The 16,159-nt window shown below is 41.2% G+C and overlaps 1 protein-coding gene across 3 annotated transcripts in view; it reads left to right on the top strand.

The window, feature by feature from the left end:
* The window catches only part of LOC122553883 (uncharacterized), a 287,844-nt gene that overhangs the window by 17,248 nt on the left and 254,437 nt on the right, over positions 1-16,159 (top strand). For 2 of the 3 annotated variants that reach the window (XM_043698344.2, XM_043698343.2), the window contains exon 3: positions 8,329-8,367. The exons of the other annotated variant lie outside the window; for it this stretch is intronic. In XM_043698344.2, coding sequence (XP_043554279.1) covers positions 8,362-8,367 — 6 coding nt within the window. In that variant the 5' untranslated portion in view covers positions 8,329-8,361. The remainder of the gene's footprint in view (positions 1-8,328; positions 8,368-16,159) is intronic. 3 annotated transcript variants of the gene reach the window in all.

The following is a 16,159-nucleotide window of genomic DNA, read 5'->3' as shown; positions in this document are numbered from 1 at the left end:
GCTGTACAGGACATTGGTTAGGCCACTGTTGGAATATTGCGTGCAGTTCTGGTCTCTTTCCTATTGGAAAGATGTTGTGAAACTTGAAAGGGTTCAGAAAAGATTTACAAGGATGTTGCCAGTGTTGGAGGATTTGAGCTATAGGGAGAAGCTGAACAGGTTTGGGCTGTTTTCCCTGGAGCGTCGGAACCTCTATAAACCTTATAGAGGTTTACAAAGTTATGAGGGGCATGGATAGGATAAATAGACAAAGTCTTTTCCCTGGGATGGGGGATTCCAGAACTAGAGAGCATAGGTTTAGGGTGAGAGGGGAAAGATATAAAAAAGACTGAAGGGGCAACTTTTTCACACAGAGGGTGGTATGTGTATGGAAGTGGTGGAGGCTAGTATAATTGCGACATTTAAGAGGCATTTGGATGGGTATATGAATAGGAAGGGTTCGAAGGGATATGGGCCAGGTGCTGGCAGGTGAGTCTAGATTGGATTGGGATATCTGGTCGGCATGGACGGGTTAGACCGAAGGGTCTGTTTCCATGCTGTACATCTCTATGACTCTATGACACAGGATTTCTTACTTTTTTTTGAAATGGGATTTTGCAAATTGGTACTTTAGTGGAGGACAAGCTATGTAACAAGATTAAGAAAATGTGCATGGTGCTTGTGTGAGTAGAGATCCTGTAGGTCTTGCTTGTGCTACTCTTATCACCAATTGAGTTTACAGATCAAGTTGCCATTCCTAATGACTGGTTTAAAGAAAAGTCCGTCTTTGTTCTGCGTAAAAGCCAAGCCTCATTATAACTTTTATGAGCATTGCTAATGGCCTGCCCTGACCTTGAGGAACCTGATTTTCTTGACAAGGAGTATCCATGTATTTTCGCTGGGTATGAGACCCACTTAACAGCTGCTTGATCAGATGGAGGGATGCACTTGTCAGCTGTTTGCTGGTTCTTCACTATGGTCTTTGTAGAACGCTAGCAAGCTCATGTGGTTTGAGAAAGATCTCGTTTTTGACTTTGGTATGTGTTTTGTGTTATTTGTAAAATTGGCAAAGTGCTGCTTATTTTTAATTCAGGTATGTAAAATGATTCATGCTCAAGAAATCTATGTAAGATGTTAGTACAGAAGCAAAATACTTTAAGAAATTAAAATTCTGAATTAAAAACCAAACTTGGAGACACTTAGCAGTTCTGACACCACCTGTAGAAAGAGAAATAATATTAATCGCCATTATCAATTCCAGTTGACCAGAATCAAAAGTAAGTTGTGAGCCAGAGGACACACTGTAGGACCTGGGTGGCATTTTATTTGGAGATAGAACTTCAGATTGTTTGCCACAACAGTTGAGGATAGTGGCTTGAATCTGAAGTGTCAGCCCAATCAGAAGGCTGGCAATTTGCCATCGGTAACAGTGCCACTGATTAGAAATGTCTACTGCTAAGGGTTCTTCCATGTTTGGGTGCCTCAAAGGCCAGGGAGGTCTTTCTGTGTTTCACATACAGGCAGGTCCTGGCATTAATTCTTTAGTGGTGACATTGGAGCCAGTATTGCTACTGGGAAGCTGTGGAGTAGCCATAAAAGATGCGTCACACCCCTCTGACTCAGCAGGAGCCCATAGGTTAGCCACCACAGCTTACCTGGGGTCTCGCCACATGGCAGGATCCTTTTCATATGCCATGAAAATGCTGGCAGGTGTGGGAATAATTCCTTTGTGGCCTGCTAATAGTTTTGATGGCCTCCTGCCTCTCATTAGTGTGCAGCTGCCTTACCACCAGCCCCACCACAAAAGTATTCTCTGGTGGTCAGAATGTTATCTACAATCCTTCCAATGTTATGCAGTGCCATTTTGTGAGACATCCCACCTCCCAGCCTGTCCCCAGAAGTCTGGCACTATCCCAACCAACATTTCAGATTTGTTACCACACACCAGAATTATGGAAACTTGGAAATGTAATAGATTGTGAGCAAGTGTAGGGAAAAAGGGGTGGAGAGGAGAACAACAGGGACGGTTTGTGATAAGTGGAGGACAAAACAGATTTAATGATAACAGGTTTTGCTAGTTTGGATTTTTCTCTTTTATTACATTTTAAATGCCTCATACTTAATTCCTGTAGACACACCTTATTTCTTTACCACAAGGTGAGGTATTGTCGTGGTATAGCAGTAATGTCAAAGAGCTAGTAATGCAGAAACTCAAGCTAATATTCTGGGCACAAAATTTTGAAATTTCAATTTTAAAACTCAGTTTAGAACTATTCTAATGTTCACCATATAGCAATTGTCCTAAAAACCATCTGCTTCACTAATGTCCTTTAGGGAAAGAAATCTTCCATTCTTACTGGTCTGTCTTGCAAATGATTTCAGACCCATAATAATGTAATTGATTCTTTACTGCCCTCTAGGCAGTTAAGATAGGTAATAAATGCTGGCCTAGCCAGCAACACCCACAGACCCCAAACAAATAAAGAACAGAACTTGTTCCTTTAATAATCCTTTTGGCCTTACACCATTAAACTTCAATCCTATAAGGCGCTGCAAGATTGATGTTCTTTGTCATAATCTTGTCAGTGTAGCTAATACCAATATGAAAAGCACGAACTCAGATTGAGAGCATTGCTACTTGGGCTAATGCCAGGTCGAGGCTATTCGAGTGAGCAAAGCAAACTACATAACTAATGGTAAAAATATTACATATTTTCATTGTTTTAAGTCATTTTAAAAATAAATTTGCCAGTTTTGATCTTTGTCATTTCAATGCAGTAAAGAAGTCAGGATACAATTAAAAATTTCCATTAATTTTGTTTGGAATTTTTGTGATCCTATGTGATAGACACCATCAGAAGACTGTGTTGAATTATCTTATTAAGTCTACAAAATGGTTGCCAATTGTTGTTGAGCGTGTGGTGCTGGCAAAGCACAGCAGGTCAGACAGCATCAGAGGAGCAGAAATATCGACGTTTCAGGCATAAGCCCTTCATTAGGTTGCCAATTGTTGTTTATTGAGTTGTGTAACAAATATAATAAAGTACTGGTGTGTTGTATTTTCATTACACTGTGTTGCTTTGAAGGAATTTGTCAAGTATTAATCTATTATCAGTTAGCCACATGGTAAATCTTGTAAGCAAATGAACCAATACTAAAGCAGTCTTGGTTTTCTGATTATTAGTGCCCTGTTGCATTTCTTCGTCTTAAGGATCAAAAAAGTCTTCTATCAAACTGCTATTTGGTCAAGTGTCATTTTGTGTGAGAGAGTAAATCCTAATCAGTGAAGCCCATGCCTTTACAAGCAGACAAGATCACATTATTAGGTGGAAAATAAGACCATTAGAACTAGAAACAGGAGTAGGCAGTCCCTTGAGCCCACTCTGCCATTCAATAGGAACATGGCAGTTTCAACACTTCTCACGTCCGCGTCCTTTCCCTTTCTCTGTAACTCTTGATTTCCCTACTGGCCAAGAATCTAGCTCGAACTTAAATAACCATGAGGACTGTGCTACTACACTCCCTGTGGCAAGGAGTTCCAAAGAACCTTCTCAGAAGAATAGTTTCTCCTCATCTCAGTCTTAAATTGATACCCTTTTATCCTTAGACTGTGCTCTCTAGACCAAGACTCCCCTTTGAAGGGAAACATCCTATCAGCATTTACCCTGTCAAGCTCCTGAAGAATCCTTTTTGTTTCAGTGAGAATATCTCTCATTGCTGTGATTTCTAACAAGTGGAGACCTAACCTGCTTAATCTTTGCTGATTAGACAAGGGAACCATACATAGGCTCATTGTAGTGAATCTTGCTTGAATTGCCTGCAATGAAATGTATATTTCCTTAAATAAGGGGACCAAAACTGCTCACAATACAACAATGTGGTCTTTCCAATGTACTCTGACACTCCAACCCCCTTGAAATAAAGGCCAAATCAATTAGCTTTTCAAAGTTTGTGAGAAGATTCGTAGCTCGGGTGCTCGTTGTTGTGGTTCTGTTCGCCGAGCTGGGAATTTGTGTTGCAGACGTTTTGTCCCCTGTCTAGGTGACATCCTCAGTGCTTGGGAGCCTCCTGTGAAGCGCTTCTGTAATCTTTCCTCCAGCATTTGTAGTGGTTTGAATCTGCCGCTTCCGGTTGTCAGTTCCAGCTGTCCATTGCAGTGGCCGGTATATTGGGTCCAGGTCGATGTGCTTATTGATTGAATCTGTAAATGAGTGCCATGCCTCTAGGAATTCCCTGGCTGTTCTCTGTTTGGCTTGTCCTATAATAGTAGTGTTGTCCCAGTCAAATTCATGTTGCTTTTCATCTGCATGTGTGGCTACTAAGGATAGCAGGTCGTGTCGTTTTGTGGCTAGTTGGTGTTCATGGATGCGGATCGTTAGCTGTCTTCCTGTTTGTCCTATGTAGTGTTTTGTGCAGTCCTTGCATGGGATTTTGTACACTACATTGGTTTTGCTCATGCTGGGTATCGGGTCCTTCGTTCTGGTGAGTTGTTGTCTGAGAGTGGCTGTTGGTTTGTGTACTGTTATGAGTCCTAGTGGTCGCAGTAGTCTGGCTGTCAGTTCGGAAATGCTCTTGATGTATGGTAGTGTGGCTAGTCCTTTGGGTTGTGGCATGTCCTCATTCTGTTGTCTTTCCCTTAGGCATTTGTTGATGAAATTGCGCGGGTATCTGTTTTTGGCGAATACATTGTATAGGTGTTCTTCTTCCTCTTTTTGCAGTTCTGGTGTACTGCAGTGTGTTGTGGCTCTTTTGAATAGTGTCTTGACGCAACTTCTTTTGTGTGTGTTGGGGTGGTTGCTTTCGTAGTTCAGGACTTGATCTGTGTGAGTGGCTTTCCTGTATACCTTTGTAAAAACACAGGAATTCTTGGACATCATCAGAAATATACACATAGACAAGGAAGAAACCATGGTCTCATTCGATGTAACGGCACTGTTCACCTCTATCGACAAAACCCTAGCCAGAGAAACAGTAGCCAACCTGCTGGCATACAGAACAGACAACAGGATGTTGAACCTATTAACAAAGACGGCATACTCAAACTACTGGACCTGTGCCTCACAACACACTTCACATTCAACAACCAAATATATGAACAAATCAATGGCACACCCATGGGCTCACCCATCTCTGGACTCATGGCAGAAGCGGTAATGCAAAGATTAGAACAAACAGTCTTACCGCAATTCAACCCAAACTCTGGGTCAGATATGTGGATGACACCTTTCTAATCATTAAAAACACAGAAATAGAGAACCCACATCGGATCATCAACGCCACACTCGCAGGAATCCGATTCACTAGAGAGGAAGAAAAGGACAACCAACTCCCATTCCTAGACATGATGGTACAGAGAACACCTAACGGAGAATTCACCACAAAGGTATATCGATCTGGACCCAATATACCGGCCACTGCAACGTCAGCTGGAACTGACAACCGGAAGCAGCAGATTCAAACCACTACAAATGCCGGAGGAAAGATCACAGAAGCGCTTCACAGGAGGCTCCCAAGCACTGAGGATGTCACCTAGACAGGGGACGAAACGTCTGCAACACAAATTCCCAGCTCGGCGAACAGAACCACATCAATTAGCTTTCCTGATTACCTGCTGCATTTATATGCTAGTTTTCTGTATTTCATCCACAATTTGCTCCTAATCCCTTTGTGGCCTTCTTCCTTCCAAAATGAACAACATGAACAATTTTCCCACATTATTTTCCATATCCAACTTTTGCCTATTTACTAACATTATAATACACACATGAACATCTCATCTTCCACCTGGACAGCCAACAACCCCAGGGACTCAACATTGAGTTCTCCAATTTTAAATAACCTTCCTTCCCATCCCCCGACTACCTTCCCAGCCCCTCCCCCTCCCTTCCACTCCTCCCTGCCACAACTGGATTCATTCCTCTCATTGACGAACCACGTTGTACCCTCTACCTGTCTTCACCACTCTGCCCCGCCACCCTCTTTATCTGCAGCTACCCGTACAACCCACTCCCAGCCCTGAAGAAGAGTTACACCCAAAATTTCAACTTTTCCACCTCCTGATGCTGCCTGGCTTTTTTTGTTCTTCCAGCCTCCCACCTTCAGCAGATGTCACTTTATTTGTTGCATTTTCATCACACGATTGTGAAAGTTTTTTTCTATTATTGGGAATAGAATGTGTTTTGATACTTTGAGATTCCATATATTTTTTAGTTGTAAGGTAGTGTTGAAGTTTTGCCCTTAATTGGCAGTATGCTTCAACCCTTTTATATGAATGCTTGTGTTTGCAATATGGAACAAGGGTATAGATTAAACAAGCATGGTTTCATCTGAAAATAAAATATCAGAACTGGTGGTGTCAGTTGTGGGGAATGAAAAGATGCAAAGTTCTTTCAAAGAATTAACCAGGCTAAATAGTTAAGTGATGAACAACAGGTTGAGGTCAGTAGTACAGATATTAGTTACTGTAGTTACTTTGCTACAGTGGGTATAAAAAGTTAAGTATGTTAAGATAAAGGTTGTTTAGTAAACAGTAGCTGAAATGGTGAGAAGAAGCGGCTATTAGTCACTATTGTAGTTCAGTCAGTTCAAAATCTAGATCAGTAATTTCAGATATGTAACTGTTAGTTTACCAAAGTATTACAGTTAACTTTATAGTTAGTTAGAAATAGTGGATGCATTGGTGGTCACCTTCCAAGATTCTATGGTATCTGGAAGAGTCACTGCAGTCTGGAAGGTAGCTGAGGTTATTCCAATATTCAAAAAAGTGGGGTAGAGAGAAACAAGGGAATTGTAGACCAGCCAGACTAGCATCGGCAGTGGGGAAAATTCTGGAATCCATTATCAAGAAATTTATAGCAGAGTATTTAGAATGAATCAGACAGAGTCAGCATGGATTTGTGAAAGGGAAATCATCTGTTGGAACTCTATGAAGATGTAACTAGCAGAGTTGACCAGGAGGAGCCATTTGATGTAGTATATTTGGACTTTCATAAAGCGTTTGACAAAGTCCCGCCTAAGAAATTATTGTGCAAGATTAAAGCACGTAAGATTGGGGGAAGTAAATTGAGATGGTTGGCATAGAGGAAAGAAAGAGTAGGAATTAATGGGTCCTTTTCAAATTGACAGGCAGTAACTAGTGGGGCGGCACAGGGATCAGTGCTTGGACTATACATATTAATGATTTAGATGAGGGAACAAAATGTAACCGCTCAAAGTCTGCGGATAATACCAGTTGGGAGGGAGGTTGAACTGTGGCGAGGATGCAGAGATCATTCAACATGATCTGGACAGGTTAGGTGAGTGGGCAAATCAATGGCACATGCAGTATGATTTGCATAAATGTGAGGTTATTCACTTTGGAAGCAAAAACAATAAGGCAGATTACTACCTGAATGGCTGTAAATTGGGAGAGGGAGTGAGTAGTGGGATCTGGGTGTCCTTGTGCACCAGGCGGTGAAGAAGGCAAATGGTATGTTGGCCTTCATTGCGAGAACTTTTGAGTACAGGAACAGGGATGTGTTGTTGCTGTTATACAGGACCTAGGTGAGGCCATATCAAGAATATTGTGTGCAGTTTTGGACTCCTTTTCTGGGAAGGATGCTCTTGCTCTCGAGTGTGTGCAGCAAAGGCTGATTCCGGGGATGGCAGGACTGATATATGAGGAGAGATTGACTAGGTTAAGATTGTTTTTTGCTGGAGTTCAGATGAGTGAGGGGGCTATCATAGAGTCTTATAAAATTGTAACAGGACTAGACAGGTAGATGCAGGGAGGATGTTCCTGATGGTGGGTGTCCAGAACAAGGGGTCACAGTCTGAGGATTTGGGGTGGACCATTTAGGACGGAGATGAGGAGCAATTTTGTCACCTAAAGAGTGGAGAGTCTGTGGAATTCATTACCATAGGAAGTAGCTGATGCCAAAACATTGAATGTATTCAAGAGCTATAGCACTTGGGGCAAATGAGGTCAAAGGTTATGGGGACAAAGCAGGATTAGGCTGCTGAGTTGTGTGATCAGCCATGATTATGATGAATGGCAGAGCAAGCTCAAAACGCCAAATGGCCTCTTCCTGTTACTATCTTCTCTGTTTCTATGACTTGATTCTGGAAACTTCAAAGAATAAAAATAATGGTGATTCCATAATTCCTGCTGTCTCTTATCCCCTAGACTCCAGATAATGAACTTAACACAAGTTATATTGTGTGAGGATATAATTGTTTATATGTAAGCCACTAGGTCCTCTGTAGCCCTTTTGAGTTGGCCTTCTCTTGATTCTACTCGCATACTATTTATATGCAATACGTATGCAGCATTGAATACTCGTGCTAATTTAAAAAACATTATTCTTGTAGGGTGAAGTTTGTAGGACACATGAAGAGTACAAAATGATGGTAAGTGTGCAAGAAATGTGTTCACATTTATGAGATGATTGAATGGATTACTTCGAATGAAAAGATTTTCCCTGGTTCTCATCAATACTGACTAGCCTATATAGCATTATAATGTGCAAATCACTTATCCTGTTACAGAGCTTTGTAGGAACCGTGTGTGAGCATCAATTTTCATGGCTACACATCCTGAGTTCAACTCGCTGCTAATTGTGGATAGTGACTTAGTTACAAAATTGTGGAGGTGTGCTCCCAATAACACTGTTCACGACTTAAATAGGAAGAAAATAGAAAGTGCCCTATTGAGGTATAATATCCTGAACACGTAACCTGTCATTAGTTACAACTTAAAATGGTGGGTATTCCATATTTGCATTCTCTTACTAACCTGTCACCTAAATAATTTTGTGCAGGCAGAGCTTTCCAGGCAAAGTATTATTTTTGAAAGTTGAAACAAAGACTTCAGTTATAGTCGTCTTGCAGGTTTTCCAACTTACAGATAAGGTGGGGTTGAATCTTTGCTAATTTCTCTAGATAATTTTTAATGTAGAAATTTCAACTGGCATTTTAACTATATCTTGTAAATCTCATAGAATAAGGTTTTTACACTGCTATCAGTAGGTTGCAGAATGAGCAGTCAACTGAGTTTTGGATTAACTGAAATACATGAAGCATGAGGCAGCTGTCTGTGTGGAGTTTGCACGTTCTCCCTGTGCCTGTGTGGATTTCCTCCGAATGCTCCGGTTTCCTCCCATAATCCAAAAATGTGCAGGTTAGGTGAATTGGCCATGCTAAATTGCCCATAGTGTTAGGTGAAGAGGTAAACGGAGGGGAATGGGTCTGGGTGGGTTGCTCTTCGGAGGGTTGGTGTGGACTTGTTGGGCCGAAGGGCCTGTTTCCACACTGTAAGTAATCTAATCTAAGAATGTGAGTTGAATCAGGGTTGAGATTGGAAGGGCTTATGCCCGAAACGTCGATTCTCCTGTTCCCTGGATGCTGCCTGACCTGCTGCGCTTTTCCAGCAACACATTTTCAGCTTGAGAGTGGAAGCACAGTTCAGGGTTAAGTAGCATGCTGAGGCTTTTTATTTCAATCTGAGAGAGAAGATGTTGGGGAAAAGAGGAATGGAGTTGGTGTTCAGTGAGGGCTGAAAATAATGGTATTGGTTATCCCAGTGTTTATTTGTTAGAAATTGCAGATTATAGAAGATTGGGTGTCAAATGACAGGTTTGTTAATATGGAGACCAAAGATGGGTTGTTGGTAGTAGGGGAGAGCTAGCACTGATGTTGTCAATATACATATTTATAATCAGAAAAAGTAGCAGTCAGGAATAAGACCTGGAAAATTTTAGCAGTCATATTACAAGACAGAAGTCATTTCTACAGCTGCACTGTCAATGATTAGTTATGATTTGGAGATTAGTTAATGATTAGTTAAGGAGGAATAGAACAACCAGAAAGGTTAGGTGAGTGATGGTGTCAGTCTTAAAGATATCCATGCTCTTCTTGTTGAAGATAAGGTTGTATGGGAAAGTGTAAAATAATTTAAGGAGAAGATTATAGGAACTGGACTGGGCAATTCATCTTCCCAAGTCAGCTCTACCATTTGCTGCTTACCTGTATCTCAACTTCAGTTGTAAAGAAAAGGAGCTGTACAGGATGATCCTAAAGTAGTGGGTGGCTAATTTTGGCAGAAAGGAATGACAGTTGTTGAAACTTGCATTCAGCCAGACCTGGTAATGGATGGCTCAAGTAGTTGAGGGGACAAAGGTAGGAACAACCATGAATTAACTGAGAAACACCGACCATCTGTTTCCATAGTATGACAGACAAAACCTTTCAAGCTGGACAGGCCCTGCATATTGCACCAGTCCCCATTTAACACAATTGTAGCAAATTTGCCCAGACTTTCCAAGCAACTAAGAAGAGGAGAGCCTTCCAGAATAACAAGGTTATAGAGACATAGAAATGTACAGCACAGAAACAGATCCTTCGGTCCAACTCGTCCATGCTGTCCTGAATAAATCTAGTTCTGTTTGCCAGCATTTGGCCCATATCTCTCTATCTCTCCAAATCCTTCCTATTTGTATACCCATCCAGATGCCTTTTAAATGCTATAATTGTCCCAGGCTCCATTAATTCCTCTGGCAGCTTAGTCCATACATGCCCCACCCTCTGTGTGGAAGAGTTACCCTTTATGTCCCTTTTAAATCTTCCCCTCTCACTTTAGATCTATGCTCCCTAGTTTTGGACTCGCCCATCCTGGGAAAAAGACCTTGTCTATTTACCCTATCCATGTCCCTCATGATTTTATAAACCTCTTTAAAGTCATCCCTCAGTCTCTGACGCTCCAGGGGAAACAGCCCCAGGCTATTCAGCCTCTCCCTAATAGCTCAAACCCTCCAACCCTGGCAGCATCCTTGTAAACCTTTTCTGAAGTTATTTAAAGTTAGTCAAATCAATGGGTTTAGCCTGATTGGATGAAAGGAAACATGTACAATTTTTATGAAATGTGGTGGTATATGGTAGTTATCAAGCATCCTATAAATACTGAGAATCAATTGATGGCTTGGCTACAGCATAAGACATAGCTTCTAATTTCCCTGTAATATAGAAACTATATACACCAATGAATATTGCTGAAAGTTTTTGTGAAATGCCTGTCATCACAACTCGAATATTACCAAGGTCCTATTTCTGAACAAAGAGCACCATAATATGATTGATGGGAATGGCTGTATTTTATGGTTTGATAGATTCTTGGTAGTGTAGATGAACAGAGAGATCTCGGTGTCCAGGTACACAGATCGTTGAAAGTTGCCACCCAGGTTGACACCTGAATTTCTTTAGTCAGCCAGCATTCCCTATACCTACCATTCCCTTCATCCTAACAGGGAACATAATGTCTCTGGACTCCCATTATCTCATTTTGGAAGGCTTGCCATTTCCCTTTACCTCTAAATATCCACCCCAATCGACATTTGAATGTTCTTGCCTAATAGTGTCAAAATTGGCCTTCCTCTAATTTAGAAATTAAACTTTTAGATCCTGTTTATCTTTTTCCATCACTAATAAAATTATGGCTCCAAAGTGCTCCCCCACTGACACCTCAGTTACCTGTCCCACGTTATTTCCCAAAAGTAGATCAAGTTTTATAGAACATTACAGCGCAGTACAGGCCCTTCAGCCCTCGGTGTTGCGCCGACCAGTCATACCAATCTGAACCTCATCTAACCTATACAATTCCATGTACGTCCATATGCTTGTCCAATGACGACTTAAATGCACTTAAAGTTGGCGAATCTACTACCATTACAGGCAAAGCATTCCATATCCTTCCATATCCTTCCTACTCTCTGAGTAAAGAAACTACCTCTGACATCTGTCCTATATCTATCACTCCTCAATTTAGAGCTATGCCCCCTCGTGCTCGCCGTCATCATACTTGGAAAAAGGCTATCCCTGTCCACCCTATCTAACCCTCTGATTATCTTATATGTCTCTATTAAGTTACCTCTCAATCTTCTTCTATCCAACAAAAACAGCCTCAAGTCCCTCAGCCTTTCCTCGTAAGACCTGCCCTCCATACCAGGCAACAGTGACCAGAACTGTACACAACACTCCAAGTACGGCCGCACCAGAGTTTTGTACAGCTGCAGCATAACCTCATGGTTCTGGAACTCAATCCCTCTATTAATAAAAGCTAAAACACTGTATGCCTTCTTAATAACCCTGGCAACCTGGGTGGCAACTTTCTAGGATCTGTGTACCTGGACACTGAGATCTCTCTGCTCATCTACACTACCATGAATCTTACCATTCGCCCAGTACTTTGCATTCTGGTTACTCTGACCAAAATGAATCACCTCACACTTGTCCGCATTAAACTCCATTTGCCACCTCTCAGCTCAGCTCTGCAGCTTATCTATGTCTCTCTGTAACCTACAACATCCTTCGTCACTATCCACAACTCCACCGACCTTAGTGTCGACTGTGAATTTACTAACACACCCTTCTACGCCCTCATCCAGGTCATTTATAAAAATTACGAACAGCAGTGGACGCAACACCGACCCTTGCGATACACCACTGGTAACTGGACTCCAGGATGAACATTTCCCATCAACCACCACCCTTCTTTCAGCAAGCCAATTACTGATCCAAACTGCTATATCTCCCACAATCCCTTTCCTCAGCATTTTGAACAATAGCCTACTGTTGGGAACCTTATCGAACACTTTGCTGAAATACACCACATCAACCGGTTTACTCTCATCTGCCTGTTTGGTCACCTTCTCAAAGAACTCAATAAGGTTTGTGAGGCACGACTTTCCCTTCACAAAACCATGCTGACTGTCCCTAATCAAATTATTCTTTTCTTGATGGTTATAAGTCCTATCTCTTATAACCTTTTCCAATACTTTACCAACAACTGAAGTAAGGCTCACTGGTCTATAATTACCAGGGTTGTCTCTACTCCCCTTCTTGAACAGGGGAACTACACTTGCTATCCTCTAGTCTTCTGGCACAATTAGTGTCGACAATGACAATTTAAAGACCAATGTCAAAGGCTCGGCAATCTCCTCCCTAGCTTCCCAGAGGATCCTAGGATAAATCCCATCCGTCCCAGGGGACTTATCTATTTTCACACTCAGCAGGATTTCTAATACCTCTTCCTTGTAAACCTCAATCCCACCCAGTCTAGTAGCCTGTATCTCATTATTCTCCTCAAAAACATTGTCGTTTTCTAGAGTGAATACTGTCGAAAAATATTCATTTAGTGCTTCCTCTATCTCCTCTGACACCACACACAACTTCCCACCACTATCCTTGATTGGCCCTAATCTTACACTCGTCATTCTTTTATTCCTTAAATACCCATAGAAAGCCTTAGGGTTTACCCTGATCCTATCCGTCAACAACTTCTCATGTCTCCTCCTGGCTCTTCTGAGCTCTCTCTTTAGGACTTTCCTGGCTACCTTGTACTCCTCACGCACTCTAACTGAACCTTCACATCTCATCCTAACATTAGCCTTCCTCTTCCTCTTGACCAGAGATTCCACTTCCTTCATAAACCATGGCTCCCACGCTCTACAGCTTCCTCCCTGCCTTACAGGTACATACTTATCAAGGACACTCTAGGGTGTACCTTCTCTAGTAGGTACATCCACATACTGAATCAGAAAATTTTCTTGTCCACACTTAACAAATTCCTCTCCATCCAAGCCCTTAGCATATGGCACTGTCAGTCTATGTTTAGAAAGTTAAAATTATGGCACCGGGAGTAACTCAAATATTACTACCCTCTAGGGCCTCCTTTTCAAATTCCTGTCTAATGTCGTATATTTTCTCCTTAGAACCCTGTCCTTTTCTCATCCTATGCCATTAGTTCCAATGTCTAATGACCTCCTGCTGGTCCCTTTTGAGAATATTCTGCACCCTCTCAGAGATATCATTGATCCTGACACCAGGGAGGCAACACACCATTCTTGTGTTGTTGTTAGCCGCAGAAACCTCTGTGGCTCACAATTGTTTGCTTGGACCCTGACGTACCCTTGTTACAGTAGAGCCAGTTTAAGTACCAGAAACTTGGCTGTCAGTGCTAAATTCCCCTGAGAGTCCATCACCCCGTACATTTTCCAAAACAGTATATTTGCTTGAGATGGGGATAGCCACAGGAGACACCTGCATTACCTCTCTACCCCTTCTACCTTTCCTGGAGGTAACCCATCTTCCTGATTATATCTGTGGTTTTTCTTCTTTCCTGAAACTGCTATCCATCGTGTTCCTGGCTTTTGTAAATTTCTCATTGCATCTAATTGTCGTTCTAACCACTCCATGTGATCCTATTGGATTTGCAACCAAACACACTTCCTGCAGACTTAATCATCAGGAACATTGATATTCTCCATAATTTCCCACATCCGACAGGAAGAGTACTAAATGCCATCTTTGCACCTTAATAATCTGCAGACTCAGAAAAAACATAATCTTACTGCTCTAAAAACCCTGCTCCAGTATTCAAAACTTAGTATCTCTGATTTATAGTTTTAAAGAGACAGATCTCAACTAAATGTATAATAAAAAAAGGAGAAAGTGAGGACTGCAGTTGCTGGAGATCAGAGCTGAAAATGTGTTGCTGGAAAAGCGCAGCAGGTCAGGCAGCATCCAAGGAGCAGGAGAATCGACGTTTCGGGCATGAGCCCTTCTTCAGGAATATAATTTTTTTTTAAAAACCCACTCTATTCACAGTTGTAGATTTACTAAAAACCAGTAAGGTTTAAAGTTAAAAAATAAGCCACTGAGCTGCTCCCCTGCTTGAGCTCCCCACACAGATTTCTCCAAGGTCAGCTGTGAATTTCAGTGTTTGTTTATTTTTCTCAGAATGTAGTCCAATGTCCAAAGATACTTGTTATTAAACCGCAGAGGCAGTCAGCTATTAGACTAGATTCTCTACTGTGTGGAAACAGGCCCTTCAGCTCAACCAGTCCACACCGACCCTCTGAAGATTAACCTACCCAGACCCATTTCCCTCTGATTAATGCACCTAACACTATGGGCAATTTAGTATGGACTGTGGGAGGAAACCAGAGCACGCAAAGAAAACCCATGCAGACATGGGGAGAATGTGCAAACTCCACACAGACAGTTGCCCAAGGCTGGAATTTAACCTGGGACCCTGGATCTGTGAGGCAACAGTGCTAACCACTGAGCCACCGTGCCACCCCAACAAACTTCCCAGTTTGTTTCACCTGCTCCATGCCTTTCTCTCCTATATTTTTTAAAAGTACTGTTGTTTTGATTCGATGCACAGCTTATAAAACAGTAATACTGCTCCAAACATTCGAGGAAATCAGCAACACTGAAAATAACTCAAAAAAAAAGGAGCAGCGCTTACATCCATAATTGCTTTTCTGTCCTTTGGATTACACAAATTAGGTAGTTTTGTTCCTGGAAAGTGCCTAGTATGTTTTCTTTCAGTATTTTGAGAAGTTTGTGTTTTATTAAATGCAATCATCACAATCCTCTGATAAAAATTGACCAGATCTGTACTGGATGGTTACCTGCTACTAATCTGTGTGTGAATGTGTTCTGTGCTGGTTAGATGAATATCGATTATCCTTGCTCAATAAAATATGTTTTAACATGTGACAGAAATCTAGAATATCTAGAGTCTGAATTGCTAAAATCATTTCTATACAGTTTTAGAAATAATTAGAAAGTAGAAAATTCAGGGACTGAACAACTAAAAACAGTGTTTAGTATAACTTATGCATGGAAAGTATAAGCTTTGATGTAATTTTCAGCATCTGACCACATATTCTGTTCTCCATAAAGAATACCTGTCTCTGCCCTAACTTTGACCTTTCCAGATAAAATCTTTATCTAGCTTTTGTCATTTCCAAACTTGATGTTTCCTATTTCCCAGCTTTGCACCACCTACATTTTCACATCTCTTGTAGATAACATAAATGTTCCATCACTGGTGTTTCTTTTCCAAAAATATGTTATTTCATAAAATTTGTGAAATTGGATTCTGAAACATTACAACTTACTAAATTTGAAATAAAATTCTACTTCTCTGTAAATTATTCCACTGAATATGATTGTAACAATTTTAATATTTACAGTATACATTTCATGTCGGCTATACAGTCTCATGGTAAAACATTTCAAATGGGATATTTTAGAGAGTGCCATATATGCCATTTTTCACCCTGAGGAAGTTAATGCACTTTTAATACTTTTTAATGTACACAACCTGAGGACCTTTTCACAGTTTCAAGCATTCATT

The sequence above is a fragment of the Chiloscyllium plagiosum genome, unplaced genomic scaffold (assembly GCF_037043375.1).
Source record: "Chiloscyllium plagiosum isolate Xiang-an unplaced genomic scaffold, Cpla_swu_hap1 HiC_scaffold_8, whole genome shotgun sequence".
Classification (NCBI taxonomy): Eukaryota; Metazoa; Chordata; class Chondrichthyes; order Orectolobiformes; family Hemiscylliidae; genus Chiloscyllium; species Chiloscyllium plagiosum.
Note: the sequence above shows the minus strand (reverse complement) of the source record. Positions and strands in the feature narration are given on the sequence as shown.